At 32.7% G+C, this 19689-nt stretch overlaps 2 protein-coding genes across 3 annotated transcripts in view; one reads left to right on the forward strand and one right to left on the reverse strand.

Moving 5' to 3' along the window:
- The window catches only part of LOC128175042 (E3 ubiquitin-protein ligase XIAP-like), a 79803-nt gene that overhangs the window by 45679 nt on the left and 14435 nt on the right, over positions 1-19689 (forward strand). For both annotated transcript variants that reach the window (XR_008242628.1, XM_052840427.1), the window contains one exon: positions 19571-19651. Coding sequence is in view for 1 of the 2 variants with exons in the window: in XM_052840427.1 (XP_052696387.1) it covers positions 19571-19651 (81 nt within the window). In the remaining variant the exon portion in view is untranslated. The remainder of the gene's footprint in view (positions 1-19570; positions 19652-19689) is intronic.
- On the reverse strand, positions 2781-13214 carry LOC128175044 (uncharacterized). Its single transcript, XM_052840430.1, has 16 exons — positions 12774-13214; positions 11083-11185; positions 10921-10968; positions 10632-10723; positions 9488-9779; positions 8914-8960; positions 7157-7204; positions 6918-6974; positions 6663-6710; positions 6196-6252; positions 6045-6101; positions 5610-5651; positions 5330-5371; positions 5139-5210; positions 3052-3105; positions 2781-2824 (listed from the first exon to the last, which is right to left on the reverse strand). The coding sequence occupies exons 2-16, from the start codon at positions 11183-11185 to the stop codon at positions 2816-2818; spliced, it is 1068 nt and encodes a 355-aa protein (XP_052696390.1). The 5' UTR covers positions 12774-13214; the 3' UTR covers positions 2781-2815.

The raw sequence follows: 19689 nt of genomic DNA on the forward strand, positions 1-19689 counted from the left end.
TGATAAAGAATTTATTCTTAATAATAAAGGTAAGATAACTCTGGAAGCAATAACAATGTATTTCTTAACAACCACTTGTTAAGAAACTCTCAAAAGATGCTCAAATCAAACTTAACGCTGTTGTTACGTTTAGAATACATTTGTTCATGAATATGAATTGATATCAATTGACAATGACAAGATGATATTCAACGCTATAAATGTCTGTCCTAAATGAATAAGTAATCAAGGAGACTAGAATGGAGCAGCACAAAACATGCAGAATTAATTAGTTATATATAATATATCAATTATATTTATCTTCAATGATTTAGTTAAAGATTCAAGCTGACGAAAACACACTTTTTCTATATCGTTATCTTCACCAAGTATTTATTTGTGTATATATATATATATATAAACTGAAAGCCGATTCAAAACCGCACCGGTTTCATTGTAATCTTATATATATATATATATATATATATATATATATATATGTGGTAGAAATCATAGTAACTAAAGTTTGATCATGTATTGAAAATCTCGATATTCTTGGCATCTCTATTTATGTAATGCATCTTGTGAATCACACTAACTTAAGATTTTCCTGCGCGATTCTCTCTTTAATCTTTGATGGAATGTTTTTACTGTTAGTTAATTGAAAACCAGTCGCAAAACAGGAACTTAGTTTAACACTGACAATATGATCAGTACTCGTGAAGCAACCCTTATTCCTTTTGAAAATGTTCAATTCAAGGTCTTCCCCATTTGCACTGCGCACTTCACCAATGTTAACTTCTGTCTTAGAAATCTTTACGACCACCATGTCATTTTTCTTGTACTTTCTTCTGTCTGTCCCTTGTTTTGTGAAAACCTGTAAATATTGCATAAAACAATTTTAGTTTAAGTCAAATCACTTTCATTTTTATAAAATGTAACCATCAATTAAATTAGAATCAATAGAACTTGTTTTATAATAAATAGTTCATTACTATATACTGATGAGCTTTGTTTATTAATATTCACTGTTAAATGTTCTGCTCTCTCTGATACTTTTGATTAATTGAACTTAGGCAGTAGCACAACATTGTTACCGGTATATTAATTTCATTTTTAACAAAATAAAATCAAACAACAACGTGTTCAATGTTTATAGGAAACAAAATAATACAAAAAATATATTAACATTTCGTGCCAAATTACGTTGTCTGGCAATTAATAGGATATGAAACTATGTATGTTGTCCCAAAGTAATGTAGATATGACATACTGTTTTCAGCCAATATATGTGCAAACGTTGTAAATACGAATAATACATTTTACCAGAGTTGCCTCTGCTTACCGCTGGTGCATGTTTCTTTTATAAGATAACTCATTATTTTTCATGATGTTAATTTTATTACCATATACTTATAAATCCGTAAAGTTTAAATGCGTAATTATTCACAGCAATGAATTGTAGATGCATAATATTTTTTGTAAACCAATGTGTTTAAAATAACATGAACTCATTTGATTTCTTACTTATATAAACATTGAAACTTCTTATCTCATAACCCCTCTTATCGCTTAGATACATGTAAGTTATTAACTTCCCCACATACGGTATTTTATAGCGGTGTTTTCGATGTTAAAGTGTGTTGTGTTAGGTGATGTGTAATTAATCAGCTTGTCTCAAATGCAATATATTATCACCTTAAATGGTGTCAATGTAAAGATCTTGATTACTGGGGGTTTTTTTTATTTTAAAGGCGGTAACATGCATAAGTTCAGATTTGAACTTTGGTTTAAAAAAAAGAGCGTATTTAAAAGTCGGGATCAAAATTCAATGTGCTTTAAGGGCGCACAATAAATTAATAACAACGGAACTTTCTATTAAAATCTGCTGTTAAAAGTATTCTTGATATGGTACAATACAAACAATAGGACATATTTACAAAGCGGGTATTAAATTTCATTTGAATAATCTCAAAAATAATTTACGTAAAATAATTTAGTAAACACGGTACATCTCCCTGATGTCGCGGACATGTAGTTCTATTTCTATATGGTCTACTGATAGAACATTCTACCAGAAAATATTCCAGAGATGAGCTTGAATACAAGTTAATATTGCTGCTTGATTCCAATTTTTACGCATATTCAAATTAGTAAAAAAATAGCACGTACAAATTTTTAACAACGGGTTTTCATATTAAATTAGAATTAATACAGTATTTTAATACGTTACTTTATACTGAATTAAGGAATTTAAAATCAATGCACAGTACCATGCACTTACATGTAAAAAATTGTTCGCTGTTCAAATAAAAAATCGAAATAGTCGTCTTTTGACGATAAGTACAGAACCGATATTATTGAAACTGTTATCTTTTTAATTTCTAATGAATGAATCATTGATTTATAACATCAGTCCGACTAGAAACTGAAGCTTCGTGTTTTTAGATTGGGTTCAATATATGAACAAATTTTGAGACTACATGTATGTAGAAGTTAGAAAGTTTATATGGGGAAGACCTAAAAATTGTCTCTACCGACAGACAGACGAATGGACGGACGGATAGGTTGATTCCATTACTAGTATACCCTGACCCTTAACTTCGTTTACGGGGGTATGGTAAAGCTCTTTACCTCCTTGAATTGCGATCTCTTTTCTTTGTACTTTTCAATCAAGTCTAATTCTTTTTCACTTAAAGTTGACATCGGGTCTACTTCGGTAGTTCGATTCAAGGTTGGCCAAGTTTCTTCATTTGAACCCAGAATTTCACTAGCCAGAAATTCTTTCCACCAATTTGTACACTCGTCTGTAAATTGTGCAAGCTTGAAGTCTTTGTCAAGAGATCTGAAATAAATTTGTTTCGTAAATTAATTGTCTTATGCATAATTATTTTTCATACACAAATAACATTCACAATTTTGATTTTTTATTCAAATAAAAAGAATTATAAGATATGTCTTTTGGTGTTTTAAGATCATATATTTTTAATCAACCTCAAAGTAATGTTGCCACCTTTATATATCCAAATGAATCACCAAAGAAAGCATTTATGTCTAAATCTATACAAATACCTCATCCTCTTTTATACATGGAGATTCTTCTTTCGAGGAACACAAATCTGGCAGCTAAAAATAATGACACAACACACAAATTAAGTTGTAAGATCATTACAGGAACCAAAAACAAGAGGCCCATGGGCCACATCGCTCACCTGAGGAACAATGGGTATGATAAAATCAGCTTAATGAAGTCAGAATACAAACAATCTGGACAATGTACAATAATACATGTAGATCCTGTAAAAATAAAATCCATTTTCCCCCCTGGATATTCTTATGTTTATAATCATAAGTCCCTTTTCTAACAGGATGATTTTATAGTCATATCACATGTTGAGTATTGCAGTCCTCAAAAAGATCCTTTACAATTGTTTATATATGGGATATTAAGCTACATCAAACTCTTAACCTTCTTGTGAGGCCGAAGAATTGTCCTGGAGCCAAAGTCTTAACAATTATAAAGAATCATCTGGCTGATTAGTTTCTGAGAAGAAGATTTTAAAATATTTACTCTATATATTCCTTTGTAAAACTTTAACACCCCACCCCCCCCCCCCCCCATGTGGCCTCACCCTACCCCAAGGGATCATGTTTTCACAACTTTGAATCTGCACTACCTGAGGATACTTCAACACAAGTTTCAGCTTTCCTGGCTGTTTAGTTTCTGAGAAGAAGAATTTTAAAGATTTACTCTATATATTCCTATGTAAAACTTCGACCCTCCATTGTGACCCACCCTACCCCCAGGGATCATGATTTTCACAACTTTGAATCTGCACTACCTGAGGATGCTTCCACATAAGTTTCAGCTTTCCTGGCTGTTTAGTTTCTGAGAAGAAGATTTTTAAAGATTTACTCTATATATTCCTATGTAAAACTTCGACCACCCCATTGTGGCCCCACCCTACCCCTGGGGGTCATGATTTTCACAACTTTGAATCTACACTACCTGAGGGTGCTTCCACACAAGTTTCAGCTTTCCTGGCTGATTAGTTTCTGAGAAGAAGATTTTCAAAGATTTACTCTATATTTCTATGTAAAACTTTAACACCCCCCCCCCCAATGTGGCCTCACCCTACCCCCCGGGATCATGATTTTCACAACTTTGAATCTGCACTACCTGAGGATGCTTCCACACAAGTTTCAGCTTTCCTGGCTGTTTAGTTTCTGAGAAGAAGATTTTTAAAGATTTACTCTACTATATTCCTATGTAAAATTTCGACCCCCCATTGTGGCCCCACCCTACCCCCTGGGGTCATGAATTTCACAACTTTGAATCTACACTACCTGAGGATGCTTCCACACAAGTTTCAGCTTTCCTGGCTTTCTGGTTCTTGAGAAGAAGATTTTTGAAAATTTCTCGAAATTTTTCATTAATTTCTAATTATCTCCCCTTGAAAACGAGTGTGACCCTTAATTTTCACAACTTTGAATCCCCTTTGCCTAAGGATGATTTGTGCCAAGTTTGGTTGAAATTGGCCCAGTAGTTCTTGAGAAGATGTTGAAAATGTGAAAAGTTTACGGACAGACGGACAGACGGACAGACGGACGACAGACAAAATGTGATCAGAATAGCTCACTTGAGCTTTCAGCTCAGGTGAGCTAAAAAAGTTATCAGACTTAGTTGGAGTACTGAGGTGTGTTCAGCAGAGAGCCCGCTCGCAAGCTCTCGCTAAATTTTGTGTTGCTGATATAGGGAATTTTGGAGCTCACCCTGTTGAACACACCTCGGGTGTATCTAGGTGGATTGCATGAAGATCAAGTCTCACTTACAATGTACATTATTGTTTCCAACAGTCTTAAGATGTTACAACTTCTACAAAATGGGTTGGTCAATCACTAACGTAGTTTACAACTTTGCAACTTTAATATACACAAATTTTTGTATGATAATCCTGAATGCCTCTACTAGATGGTAACGGATGCACATTTTTATACAGTGGCCTCAAACTTGCACAAATGACCAATTTGAAAGCTCAGTCAGACATATTTACAAATCACAAGCAATCTTTGTGTCAAATTTTAGTTTCTAGTAATTTCCATTACAAGATAAGGCCTGCATGTTTAAATTAATACCAGTGTATTCCAACAAGACTTACATCATCACTCTGCATAGTGGAACTCTTGATTTTTCTCCCCAATGGCATGTTCTCTCCACTACATTTAGAGGACTACAGAAAGAAAACATATTAAAAATATACATAATACTTCTCACCAAAATCTGTATGAAGACAATGCATCATTACCCTAGTCTCTGCGTTATCTACATACTGTAATAAAACACACTTACTGGTAATGAAACTTGGGGCAATTCCACATCCGACTCCACAACCTTTGAAAAACAAAAGTGTTACTCTATTAAAAAATGCTATTTTTTAAAAGAATACATCAGTGAAAATTATGAAATGAAAGATTATATAACAGTTTTAAGTTCATTGTCTTATCACAATCAATAACTTAAGAGATTTCCAATTTTACTCATTTTTCATTCTGTATAAAAAAATCTCTGACAGTTAAGGTAAACTAGAAGAAATTGAGATTAAAAAGTCAGAAACACAAAATAAACTTACTGGTAATGGAACTTTAGGCAATTCCACATCCGACTCCACAATCTTTAAAATAACAAATGCAAAATATTCTAGAAAACACTTCTTTTTGAAGGAATACACCAGTGAGTATTATAAAATGAAGGATGAATTACAGTTTAAGTTCATTGTCTAATCATTATGAAAAATCTAAAAAAATAAGAGTGTTAAAATAATAAATATTATTTGCAACTGTTCAACAAAATATGAAATTCCCAACAATAGTTCGATTGGAAGAAATTGCAACAAGATAAAAATCATTTGTTTTTACATGTACCGTACATGAAGACAGCAACTTTAGCTATACCGAGAGTATGCATGTATTCTTTTATTAGAATCTCAAAACAATTATGAACATGGGAAATACACTCATTAAGGCATTGGTAAATTACTTTCAGTGTATCCAAAAAAAAGACTCACATCATCACTCTGCATAGTGGATATCTTTGGTAAACTCTTTCCACCACATTTAGAGGACTACAGTAAGAAAACATATCAAAAATATTCATAATAATTCTCTTCAACATCTGTATGGAGAATTACTTTCAGTGTATCCAAAAAAAAGACTCACATCATCACTCTGCATAGCGGACATCTTTGGTAAACTCTTTCCACTGCATTTAGAGGACTACAGAAAGAAAACATATCAAAAATATTCATAATAATTCTCTTCAACATCTGTATGGAGACAATGAATCTTATCCCTGGTCTCCCCTTTCCCTTCGTACAGTAATAATAAAAAATGAAAATCATTCCTTTGCAAAAGGGCGTGGTCCTTAATTTTTTCACAATTTTGAATCATCTTAGGCTAAGGATGCTTTGTGCCTAGTTTGGTTTGAATAAGCCCAGTGGTTCTGGAGAAGATGTTGAAAATGTGAAAAGTTTACAGACAGACGGACATATGAAAAGACGGACAGACGACAGACAAAATGTGATCAGAAAAGCTCACTTGAGCTTTCAGCTCAGGTGAGCTAAAAATGAAATTCATTCCTAGATCCAAGTATACAATGAAAAGTCAGAAACACAAAATATACTTACTGGTTTCTGCAATCTAATTTTTGGCATTTCTTCGTCGGATTCCACAACCTTCAAAAAATAATTAAATTTTAAGAAATAACTACAGGATATAAAATCATTTGTTTTTACACGTATCCTACATGAAGACAGCAACTTTTGCTATACCAATAGTATGCATGTATTCTTTTATGAATCTCAAAACAATAATGCACATGGGAAATACACTCATTAAGGCATATGTAAATTACTTTCAGTGTATCCAAAAAAAAGACTCACATCATCACTCTGCATAGTGGATATCTTTGATAAACTCTTTCCACCACATTTAGAGGACTACAGAAAGAAAACATATCAAAAATATTACCACTTAATGCTTCTCCTTAAAATCTTTAAAGAGACAATGAATCATTACACTAGGCTCCACTTTACCAACATAAAAAAATCAAAATAGTTTAAATTCATTCCTATATGCATTGCATAAGCATTATTAAGTCAAAAAGGCAAAATATCCTTACTGGTTTCTGCAATTCAATTTTTGGCATTTCTTCGTCGGACTCCATAACCTTTAAATAATCAAAAGTGCTATAATATTTCAGAAAATGCTTTTTTTTAAGGAATTCATTAATGAGATTCATAAAATGAAGGATGAATAGCAGTAAATTGACAAGTGTATTGCATAAACATATTAAATATCTTAAAAGACTGTATTACATGAAAACTTATTAATGATATGATTTGTTGTTGTTCTCAATTTAATTTGACTTTGTAGAAAAAAGATACTCATAAAAATACAGGTATATTATAAATGCAAAAACACTGGTGTCTCTGTAAATATTTCTTTGGAATAAATTTTCCAGCAACAAAAAAAAAAAGAAAATAAAAAAAAGCAAAACATAAGTAATTCAAGATTCAATCAATGACAATTGATAACAATCTAGTTATAAAGGGTCCTTAACACCCTGTGATGTCTAATTTTTATGACAGTACGTCACAAAATGGTGATTTTAACTAATTATGAAACAATGGGTGCAGCTAACGACCCACAAGTCCAGAATACCACAGGGGCATTTTAATAAATAGTGGTAAAGTTTTAAAAGTTGACCCCCCCCCCCCATTTTGATTTTTTTTTCTGTTATTTACAAGTCAAATACTTGCTAGAAATCCAACAAGTTTAAAGGGGTATGGTCACTGGTTTGGTAAAAAAAAAAATTCTGTTTTTAATTTAATGTTCATCAAGACACTTCTAAAAGTCAAGCAAAATAATATTGTCAGTCATCAAATTATAACATAATGAGATACAGAGCTCACAATTCTCTGGAAGGTAAACAAAACTCTGACAGGTCATGGTTTTTTGTAAACATTTGAATTTCAAAGTTTAGACCAACAATAAATATGACAAATGCTAGAAACTGCAGCTTATTTATGTTCAAAACGAATTATCAGATAGAAAAATCAGCTTAAAAAGAACTTTTTTTCTGGTATATTGATCGAAACATAGATGTAAACAAAAACCAAGGCACGGGCCTTGTTTAACTAGCATAGAATTGTACGCTCTGTATCTTACTTACCAGGTATAACTCTACGACCGATTCTCAAATTTCGGTTGTTCATTACTTAAACATGGTCGATACAACGACCAAGGATGCTCTCTCCTCCATGGCACCTAACCCTACCTTTTTTCTTTTTTAGAATTAAATAGGTCAGTGTTCACTCTGCTCCTAATTTGTAACTTTCCTTTGGACTTTTGAATTTGAACACTGTTCGTTATCACCACATGTCATTGTAACAATGAAAATAGAGAAATAAAATTTGACCAAAATCATGACCATGCATGCCCCTTTAAGTAATTTAGAAGTCTGGGCTACTATGCAGAGCTTTTCCCAAAGAAAGGTGTGGAGGACCCTTAACTGTTCAAGAACCTTCAAATACATGTACTTCAAAATGTTTACAGTTGAATTGTTAAGTCCCATTAAATAATATCAGGTATATTTTATTCGAATTACCAAAGTACACAACCTAAATAAGTTGAATAAGACTTTAATTTCAATCTCAGGTTGATAACAATATTTTGTACATGAATAAAATATCTTTCATTTTTGATACCCCTTCTCCATTCTATCCACATTTGAAGTAACATGTATTCTATAGATGTAATGGTTGTTATCAACTGAACAGACAGAAGAAAAGAAAGTCAATAACTAGGTTGAAATAAAACAATAAAAATCAAAGGAATATTCATACAAAGAAATTAATTTAAAACACTGATATAAACCTCTTGGATGTTCTGCGTTTTAAATTTTTGTACAATTTCTTGCCTATCTAAAAGTACCCAAATGAAAAAAGAAAAATTTGACATTAAAAAAGTTAAAGTTTTACGGATTCTTTGCAATATTTATATATAATTAATAATAAAATTTTGATGTCTCTCATTTGCTTCGAATATTCTGTGTTTTCCAATTGTATCCAATTTTAGAACAAACATTAATGGTACATGTATATGCCAATATTTCTTTCTTGAACAAGAAGATTGTAAATTATATTTTCTAGAGTCATTACATTGCTATACAAAGCTACACACATCTGCATAAAAGGAAAGCTTTTGTTGTCTGGAGTAAGAAATACAAAATTAATGAGCATTTTGGTCCATATATACAAGTCCATTAATTGTTCCATAAGCTATCATTTCACAGCAACACAACAGCTAAACATTTATAGTTCATGTATATCAATTACAATATTAATTAACACTGCTCTGGTTTAAACAACCATGCATGATCTAGTAATTGTTTGTACAACCATTCAATTTCAACATTCATTTTTCACTGTCAAATGTTCAATATAGTTACCTTTTCCCTTTGCCATGGCATAGATCTTTAAAGCAGATTTTTTCTGGATTTTCATACTTTCTATCTGCTCTAGGCTACAGTCGGTACTGATGGGTTCCAACCCATTTCTACCCATAATGTGGGGGATAAAATCTATATTTCCTCTGAAATGGTGTTTAAGGGAGTCCATCCAATTTTTGGTGGTTTGATTGTAATTTGCTTTTATTTTTAAACAGCCTGTTAACCCACTGTCACTTGGAAAAGCTCTTTTGAGTGCTTTTTTCTTTTTGTCCATTACATGGATGATCATTTCCTAAAATGTTGAACTATATGTAGTTTTCTTAATCTCAAAACACAAGCAATACTCATTGTCTAAAGAATTTTTTTTTTTATAATATATCATAAACCCATATAATAGTGGGTTATTTTCATTAATAAATCCAAATTAATATGAAGATTTAATTAAAAGATAAACATCATCTTTAGGCCAACACCATCATAATTTATTGTCTGTCGGTCCCCGCACAATTGTATTTAAATAAAACTATACAAATAATATTAATTATTAATTTCATGCATCCATGAAAATTTTGTGCTGCTTTCTGTTCTACCTCCACTCTATTTTTCGCATTTTAAATAGTTTTAATTTATAAATCAGAAACAAGTAGAAAAAATATACATATAGATATATATGTACCGCCTAAAAATTTAGGCTACAAAAAATGGTAATTTTTTCATTTAAAGAGGCATGGTCACGATTTTGGAAAAAGATTTTTTACTGGTTTTAAATTATTGAATCTATGTAAACAAAAAACAGGGCACGAGCCTTAAGTTGTTTACATGACAAAGAATTGTGAGCCCTGTATCTTGCTTATAACTCTATGAATGACTCTCAAATTTTGTTTGATTATTAGATCTGCATTTCTAAAACATTGTAAATAATAAAAACATAAAAATGGAATTTGACCAAAATCGTGACCATGCCCCTTTAATTGCTCGCTTGCACCTTTTTTTTACTGGATGTCTGACGAACAAGAAATTACATTGGTGTGGCCTTATCTAAAACTATACCGAATTAAAAACAAAAAACAAAAACAACATGCAGTCATAAGTGTTGCTTAATTATGCATAAGTAGTGCCAAAACTGAAAATCATATTTGTTTACTTTTGATTCACTTGTTCGTTTCTTCGACACTGGTTTGTGTCCAATGTTGGTGGGATATTTTTCTTTAAGTTTAGCCAAACTCTCCATTGCGCCTTAAAAACAAATTAAATAATATAATTTCATTAATTAATACATGTATAATCAATTTTGACAATTCAGTCATGAATATGTCCATAATGGTTTCAATTAATGTATGAAAATCCATCCATTCTATGGTATATTTTTTTTAAACTCTTATATGTAATGCTGTATTATAAGATATTTGTTTATCAATTTTGCAATTCAATACCTTGAGATAAAGTTCCCTGAACAAACGAAGGAGGGAGGACTTCAACACCTGCAATTTCAATTTAAACCTTCATTCTGTGTTTTATGTAGTGCTATCATTGTCAAGGATTGATATAAAGCACATTGCTTGTTTTTCAGTGAAATCACAATTCTCAGTACAAACCAGGATCTGTTTCTTTGGAGGCTGAGGGTACCTTGGTACCACAATTCCCACAAAATTTTGCCTTCCCATCAGCAAGCTGCATACCACATTCCATACAAAACATCTGTGAGATATTAAATGAACAATACTTAGAACTTACAGTACAAGCAAAGAAATTGAAACAATACAATTTCAAAATTTAAACAATGAAAAATTACTTTCCTGTAAATAGCAGCATAAAAGCCATTTCATTGTCGAATAGATCATTTAAAATAATATTGAATCTTTCTTTGAGTATTATGAGGGGATAATATTAGTCAGGGGCATGTTCAAATCCAATTAGCTGGAATGGCTAATGAGACTTTATCATGTCTCGAACAAAATGATCACCTCATAATAATCAAAGAAAGATTCCTTATTACATATATATTATTTTCAGTATTTATGTGTGATTATTAGATATCTATTCATGCCAACCCCTCTTGTGCCCCAACAATACATTACCGGTAAATAATATGTAAATTTATTTCCTTTAAAATATATAAACTCATGTATGGACATGTTTAAATGCATTTCATCAGAAAACTAATATTCAACAAGATTATCTATATAAAATTGCAAACACATAAAAAGAATTAATATGAAAATGCGGGACTTGTTTGGGTGGGAGCTCTCCAATTACTGCCCCCCCCCCCCCCCCCCCATCTCCCCAGATAAGCTAGCATGAAACTAGAAAAATCATTACCGCCCACTCTCATTTCACTTACAAATAAACACAAAGCAAAGAAATTCAATTAGTATAAGGAGTGGGGGTTACAATAGACCTGCCCCTCCATCTTTATAGCTGCCAACATGGAATTCCCTACCTATTTAATAACTAATACCTAATTGTTTATAACAAAGCGAGCTCTACTGGAAAATAACAAATTCAGACCAGCTGCACATTCACTCAACAGGTTTTTTGGGGGGTCAGCTACTAGGACCAGTAATGCCTTATTTGTATCGGAGCAGCGCAGTTCCCTGTATAAATATGGTTTACCATTTAACGCTCTCACGAGAAAAGCAAAGATAAAAATAATTAATGAATCTGTACTCTTTCAAATACAATTGAGTTATGTCACAATAGTTGTCTTGCACATTGATCCGTCAGATTTTTTTGGTGTCAATTTTGACCCACAATGCAATTCCAAGCATTGCAAATGGCGTTCTCGATCCTCATGTTCACACAATAACTGAATGATGAATCAAAGTAAAACTTTTGAAAACCAAATAAAATACGTAATTTCAAGAACGTCATGCGTTTAAATTGATGTACCACAAATAAAACAGTATACTTAGCATGCGCGGATCCAGAAAATTTTTCCAGGGGGGGGGGGGGGTCCGAAGAATAATTGTGTTTGCCAGGGGGGGTCCGAGGCATATTTTCGCGATAATTTTACTATGTAAATTTAATAAATTTTCATTTTCCAGGGGGGGTCGGGACCCCCCCGACCCCCCCTCTAGATCCGCGAATGCTTAGCATGTATGTTTTATTTATTACAGTGATACGTACAGCCACACATGTACATCTCAGTGTACATATTTCGTTATACGGTTATATGCTTCCCTCGCCTCAACGGTCGCACCGTAATTTGTAAAACATATTATTAAAAACAGTGTTTAAAAACTGTTCCATTCGTTTAGTTTCATTTAGTTTAAAATCACTAACATACCTTCTCATAAGCTTCTCAGACCGATCGCAAGACCGTTACCATCACCATGTGCCTTCGGTGCCTACTCAGTTAAAGTAAAGCGAAACTAGGGTCACGTGAATTTTCTCTCAACCAGACGCTTGTTTACAGTCACGCATGAAATAATCTCCTCCACTCTACCTCATTAAAACGTTTCAAATTTCAAGCGTCCAAATAATAACCTCTGCCCGAAAAAAAGGCAGAGATTATTATTGTGATTCAGAGTCAGATAATCGTTTCTTTTCAAGAGTCTAAATCTTTCTACCAACAATAATAATGTCTTCTGGGCAAGATTATTATTGTAAGCACACAATAATAATGGAAACCGAGATGATTGTGATATTTACAATAATTATCTTTAGGAAATAGATAATTATGTTGTTTTCTTTTTGTGTGAGATATTATTATTTTTGGTTAACATTTTTATTTGGACCAGATTATGATAATTGTAATAAAGTGCGGGTACAATTATAATTATTGTGGCGTGAAAATAAAAATGTAAGGAAATTGAAGTGATGATTATTTTTGGCAGGACATTTTTATTGTGACCATATTATATAGTAAAATATAATAATAATGTGGGGGTACCATACGGCTTTCCATACTAAAGTTACTGGATAAAATGCTATTTTCCCTTTAAAACTATGTGGTATTAGCACAAAAAGTCATCTTTTCCTTCAAACATAGAATCAGGCCTATAAAAAAATATTGTGTGTTTAAGATAACATTGTTGAAAAAATTAGGTTAGGTAGGTAGGGATTTTTTTTTATTTTATCATATTTTTTTCTGCATGAAAATGAAACGGATTTTTTAATAGAAATGATATAAAATTTACAATCAGATAAAAAAAGACATCTAAAACTGGTAGGATCGGGGCATTTTTTGTAGGTTAGTTCGGGTTACCCTAAACACGCAACTTTTTTTTTTATATGAAACATCTCCTTAGGTTACTGGGGCATCTTATCCACTCAGCTCTCTTTGACATATAAATTATTTTTATATATTACATGGAGAGCAGAGAGGATAAGATGCCACTGTGCTTAGGCCGTTAGATTTCTCTTTAGCATCTTGATGAAAAAAAGTGCTGAGATTCAATGTACAGTCAAAACTGCCGTAGCGGTCACCCCTATTAAAGCTGAACACCGCTCGTAAATAGGCACCGTCACACAGATACCTGGTATATAAACCCTTCGATTTCGTTACACCCGATTGCACACCTGAACCTCGTGGCCGACATGTAGTATTCCTTTCGTGGTCTTTAGATTTTATGCATTTTTTCCTTATCTTATGTTCATTTTCTGTTCGTAAATAATGCATTGACCAATTTATTTGATGTTAGTATTCTCCTGGCTTCAAAAAGTGCGTAAAATTTGATAATTTCATCGCGACCGGGTAACACGGCGAGGCAAGATGTACGTCCACACAGGTGAGACCTCTACAGCGAAGTACTTTGAACTGTTTAGAGGTCTGTCCCTTATATAAGGGTTGTAGGGACAGCAGTGATTAAAGAGAAATATGGGGTGCTGGTCACTTCGCCCCAAAGCCAAAGCGCCCCATGCACGAGCGCCCCAAATTTTTCTTGGTGCGCCCCAAGTACAATTCACGAGCGCCCCAAATGTTGCTTTTTTTTCATGATTAAATTTTTTTCACGTACGAGCGCCCCAAAGTAATAATTGGAATGTTATGCACCGAATGGTAAATCATGTCGTTTTTTTTTTTAATTTTGTTTTTTTTTTACGACCGCCCCAAAATAAGTTTCGTTCTGAAATATTATGAATGTAAAATGACTTTTTTTCCAAGTGCTACACAAATTGCTATTTCTGCTTGGTTTTTTTTTGCATTTTTTTGTTGTTTTTTTTTTGGTGTGTTTTTTTTGTTTAAGTTTCGCTGTCTATTATTATATTTCAAAATGTAGTTTTCGAGTCATAAGCTATTAATGTTTTTTTGATTTTAAATTCGGAGCGTCCCAGAATAAGTTTTGCTATACAAAAATAAAAATGCTGATATAAAGCGATGACACATATTTCCGTAAACTGTTTTTTATACAAAGATCAAAGCATGAGCACTGAAATTGATATTCATCAAACAATATCAATAAAACAATATGACAATTATCTACCCAATTGTGTTGGGTGTTATTCCTTCGGTGACATTCGTACGATTGCAAGAAAAAGGTAAGTGAATATTTTCATTTATTTTCTCTCTCTACTTAACAAAATATTAATTTATTTATTTAATTTACATTTTTTTTAAAATTTATTTTTATTTTATTTAGCACGGTCATACTAATATGTAATTTTAGGAAACTTTTGCAACCAATTTAACAACAGAATCAATAATGTTCGGATCTTTAATATACCTGAGGCGAGTTCAACAGAGCAAGCGCTCGCGAGCGCTCGCCAAAATTCCCTATACCTGAGGCCTGTTCAACAGAGCGGGTGCTCGCGAGCGCTCGCCAAAATTCCCTATACCCGCAACACAAATTTTGGCGAGCGCTCGCGGGCGCTCTCTCTGCTGAACACGCCTCTGCAACACAAATTTTGGCGAGCGATCGCGAGCGCTCGCTCTGTTGAACACGCCTCTGAGTTTACCTAAACATATTCCCTTGTTAGGTGAGGTATCTTTAGTTAATTTTTTTTAAGAATCTCGGAAAGAGGTATGCACATATATATGCATTTAATCGTTCATATTCTATCGACTAAAGATAAAACATTCAGAAATGGGGGGGGGGTCGTAATATTTTAAGTTAACAAATGTTCATATATACAGATATAAACAGAATCTTTATATAAGTGTTTCTTGGTGTTTACGCCAAATTAAAGAATTTACAAATAAGGACAATTTGAAGAACCTACAACTATGCATACCTTTTAACTGGATACTTATTACGAAATTCGAATTATAAGAACAAACTTAGATCATAATTTTCCATGTAATTAGATTTTCTTGTTTAATAATAATTAATTTAAAGAATATATGCCAATGTTTGTAAACAGGTCTGTTATTGCTTCCTTTATAAATATCACGTTTCCTTTTGGTGTGTTTTAGTTCATTATTGATAGTTTCTACAAAATACCGAACACAATCAATGTATACATACAATACACACAGTGATTACTAGTACATGGTGTACACACATCTAATCAAAGGGGTATGCGACAAAGCCAACGTCTCCCGCGTGTCTGGGTATGTTTTCTCCTGATACCGTGACAGGATACCCCCTCCCTTGACACCTTTTAATGTTTCCGAATATCCCCTTCTATTACATCATCGTCAGTTGTCTTCGGAAGCTAATGTTTTAACACATATGTAATACAAAATAAATAATGACACACCCGTCCCATTGGCCCTATATATCACTGCAAATACAATTATAACATTTATAATACACATATTACGCATTGGGTTTTTTTTCTTCTTATAAATAATGATTGACTGTAAATGTAAGCTTAAAAAACATATTTAGAGGTTTGCGCGGAAAATTTGAGAGTAGAAGAACAATTGTGTTGGATTATATCTGCCATTATCAAAAATTTCCTTCAAAAATAAGAATACTTTGTACAATTCAACAGAATTGGTGCGATCGAAATAAAAAAAATTGAGGTTTGTATTTTGAGCGCTCGGAATAATAATGTGTAAGTTTAATGAGATTCCATCGAAGATTAATAAGGACTAATAAACAAAACCATTTTGGGGCGCTCGTGAAATTAATCCAAACTTGGGGACTCACACACCAACGTTGATTTTAGTTCAAAATAGAATAATCTCATTTGGGGGGCGTTCGTGTAAATGATGCTTATTTAACGTAAAAGTGAGATTCTCCAACATACATTTTAAAGCAAAATCAGGTTTCAAATATTTATTACACATGTAGTCAAATATTAACTTTATAGCAACATAGAATGCTGATTTGAGAGCAAACTTAAGTTAAAAGTTATTTTGGGGCGCTCGTGGAAATGATTTCCTAATCATAAGATAGTTTTCTTACAAATCGTAGGCAACTTCAGGGCACGTTCGTAAAAAAATAATCCAACAAGATTCTGTGCAGAAAGACATAATCAGGATAATCATTTTGGGGCGCTTGTGAAAACGATCCCGATTTTAGTACAATATTGGAAAATCCAATTTTGGGGCGCTCGGGCAAATTATTCAAGACGTAAGGTGTAATGATACAACAAGATTCTATGCAGAAAGACATAATAAGGAATATCATTTTGTGGCGCTCGTGAAAACGATCCGGATTTTAGTACAATATTGGAAATTCCAATTTGGGGCGCTCGTGCAAATTTTCCAAGACGTAAGGTAAAATGATAATTTTACTTTGGGGCGCTCGTGAATACATTTTGGGGCGCTCATGAAACGTAATTGGGGCGCTCCAAAAAAAATTTGGGGCGCTCGTGCATGGGGCGCTTTGGCTTTGGGGCGATACGACAGTAACCCGAAATATGGCGGACAGTGCCTATTTACGAGCGGTGTTCAGCTTTAAGCAGTCACCTTTCGTATGCGGTCATTTTATTTCCTCCCGATGAAAAATCCTATATAATTGCCCTCTAAAGAACGGTCACCTGTCTAACGTGGTCAGCGGTCATCGTATTTTGATCCGAAACTTTACAGTCGACATGCATTAGGCGGCCATCTTGGCCGGTCACATGATTTACACCCGGGGATTTTAAACATGGCTTCCGAATGTCGGGTATAAATGTTAACAATAATTATACGCTTGAGGTGAAAGAAACCAAATTAATCGATGTATTTATAATACATAATTGGCAGATCAGATACGAATGGGAATCAAGTGAATTGTTTAAACAAGTATTAACAATATGTTTGTTTTGATAAACATGAATGATATACAGGTATCAAAAATGTCCGCGGCGAGGCAAGAGAAAATTGCTTGCTTTAATAATATGATTTTGAGTTCAGATCGGTCGGTCGGTTAAAAACGTAATTGATTTGTGTTTGTTTTCTGTTTATACGGTACTCATGAAAATAGTGTTCGTGTTATAATTGTGAAAATGTCGGCGACAAGGTTTTACCACGTAATGACTTTCTTGTTAAAGTATGGTGATGTAGTCTGGGGCAATTGTACAGATGAACAAAGTAATTTATTGGAAAGTATACAGATTGAAGCTGCACGAATAATTACTGGTCTTAGACGAAACTCATCTAAACAATACCTATATCAGGAATTAGGCTGGGAAACACTTAAGAAACGTAGAAGTAATCATAAATTAATATTATTGTTCAAAATATTAAACAATTATACCCCTGAATACTTATCTAATATTGTTGGTGAATGTTTCCCCCCACATAATACCTACAATCTTCGAAACAATTTCATCTATCGCACACCTGTTGCAAGAACAACATCTTACTTCAATAGTTTTATACCATCTACAATTATATTGTGGAACAATCTACCTCAAAATACAAAAAATATAACTACAGTTTCAGCATTTAAGAACAGCCTCAAAAATATTAATAGTAAAAAACTGTATATGCATAAATTATTTAACCATGGCAAAAGATTAGAAAATATTTGGCATTGTCAGTTGAGAAATAACAGTAGTAACTTAAATGCTGACCTTTATTCACACCACCTTATTGCTTCTCCACTATGTCAGAAGTGCTTTCTTGAAGTGGAAGACTCTAAACATTATTTCTTACACTGTCCATCATATGCCTCCCAAAGAAAATCTCTATTCGATTATATGAACGACAATTCCATACCAATCACAATTAAGAATCTACTTTTTGGAAGTGATAAACTAACATTTCAAAATAACTTACTATTATTTGATAAAATTCATTTTTACATAAAAAGTACAAACAGATTTAAGTAAATGCATAGGTAAAAATGTACACATTGTATAAAAAATGTATCAAAATGGGTACCACTGACTTTCCTTACACTCCTTTCTTTTCATTTTTTATTGCTTATTTGTTCTCCCCCTCCCACCCCATCCCCCCAAACTTTCCATTTTTTTCTACTCTGTTATTAATTTTTGTTTTGTTTTTATTACATGTCTTTTCTTTTCTTTCTCATTTTTTCCCTACATTACATATACTTTTTTATTTCCAACCTTAGCAATTAACCATTATTTTTCTATTTTTTTATTTTCATTTTCCTATCATGAACTATTTGTTTTGTTTATTTTTTTGCACTGTACCTCCTTCCAATACTATTTACAATATTAATCTATTATACAAAATTCCATGGCAATATATATGTATATATATATATTATATATAATTATATAATTACTCATATTATACCTTGACTACAGGAGAGAACATAAATAGGCATTGTGCCTGCTGTTCAATCCATTTCAATGTATTTATATACTTGAATAAAATACTTATTAAATTAAATTAATGACTTTTTTGAATAATTTAAAGAAATATAAAAATTGCATGCACAATGCATTGTACATGTAATGTATTTCTACTTGTTTGTAAATATAATAGATACTTTAAAAACATCAAATCAATTACTAATGTTAAAATAAAATTGAATAATTGTTCTAAAAATGGATTTGATGTTGGCAAATTCACAAGTCTCTATTCAAAGGTCACCTCTGTTAAGAGGTCACTTTGGGTGCCTCCCGCAGGTGACTGCTTAATACAAGTTTGACTGTATTTCATGAATGTCCATAAAAATTCATTTGGCGCTTAATAATGTATTTTTAGATTGTTATTTTGTTAAACTCGAGGCTACAATGCTCAGATGACCATGAAGTCTTCTATGTGAATACTGATCAGATCATTCAAATTTTCAGGTACAGATGAAATCACTGCCTTAGAGATTCTGAAGTACTTTTTCCAGAATGAAAAAGAAAATGAGATTCAGCATGTTCCAAGTAAGTTTTAATTTAAGATTATACTCTAAAATCTTATG

The sequence above is a fragment of the Crassostrea angulata genome, chromosome 3 (genome assembly GCF_025612915.1).
Source record: "Crassostrea angulata isolate pt1a10 chromosome 3, ASM2561291v2, whole genome shotgun sequence".
NCBI lineage: Eukaryota > Metazoa > Mollusca > Bivalvia > Ostreida > Ostreidae > Magallana > Magallana angulata.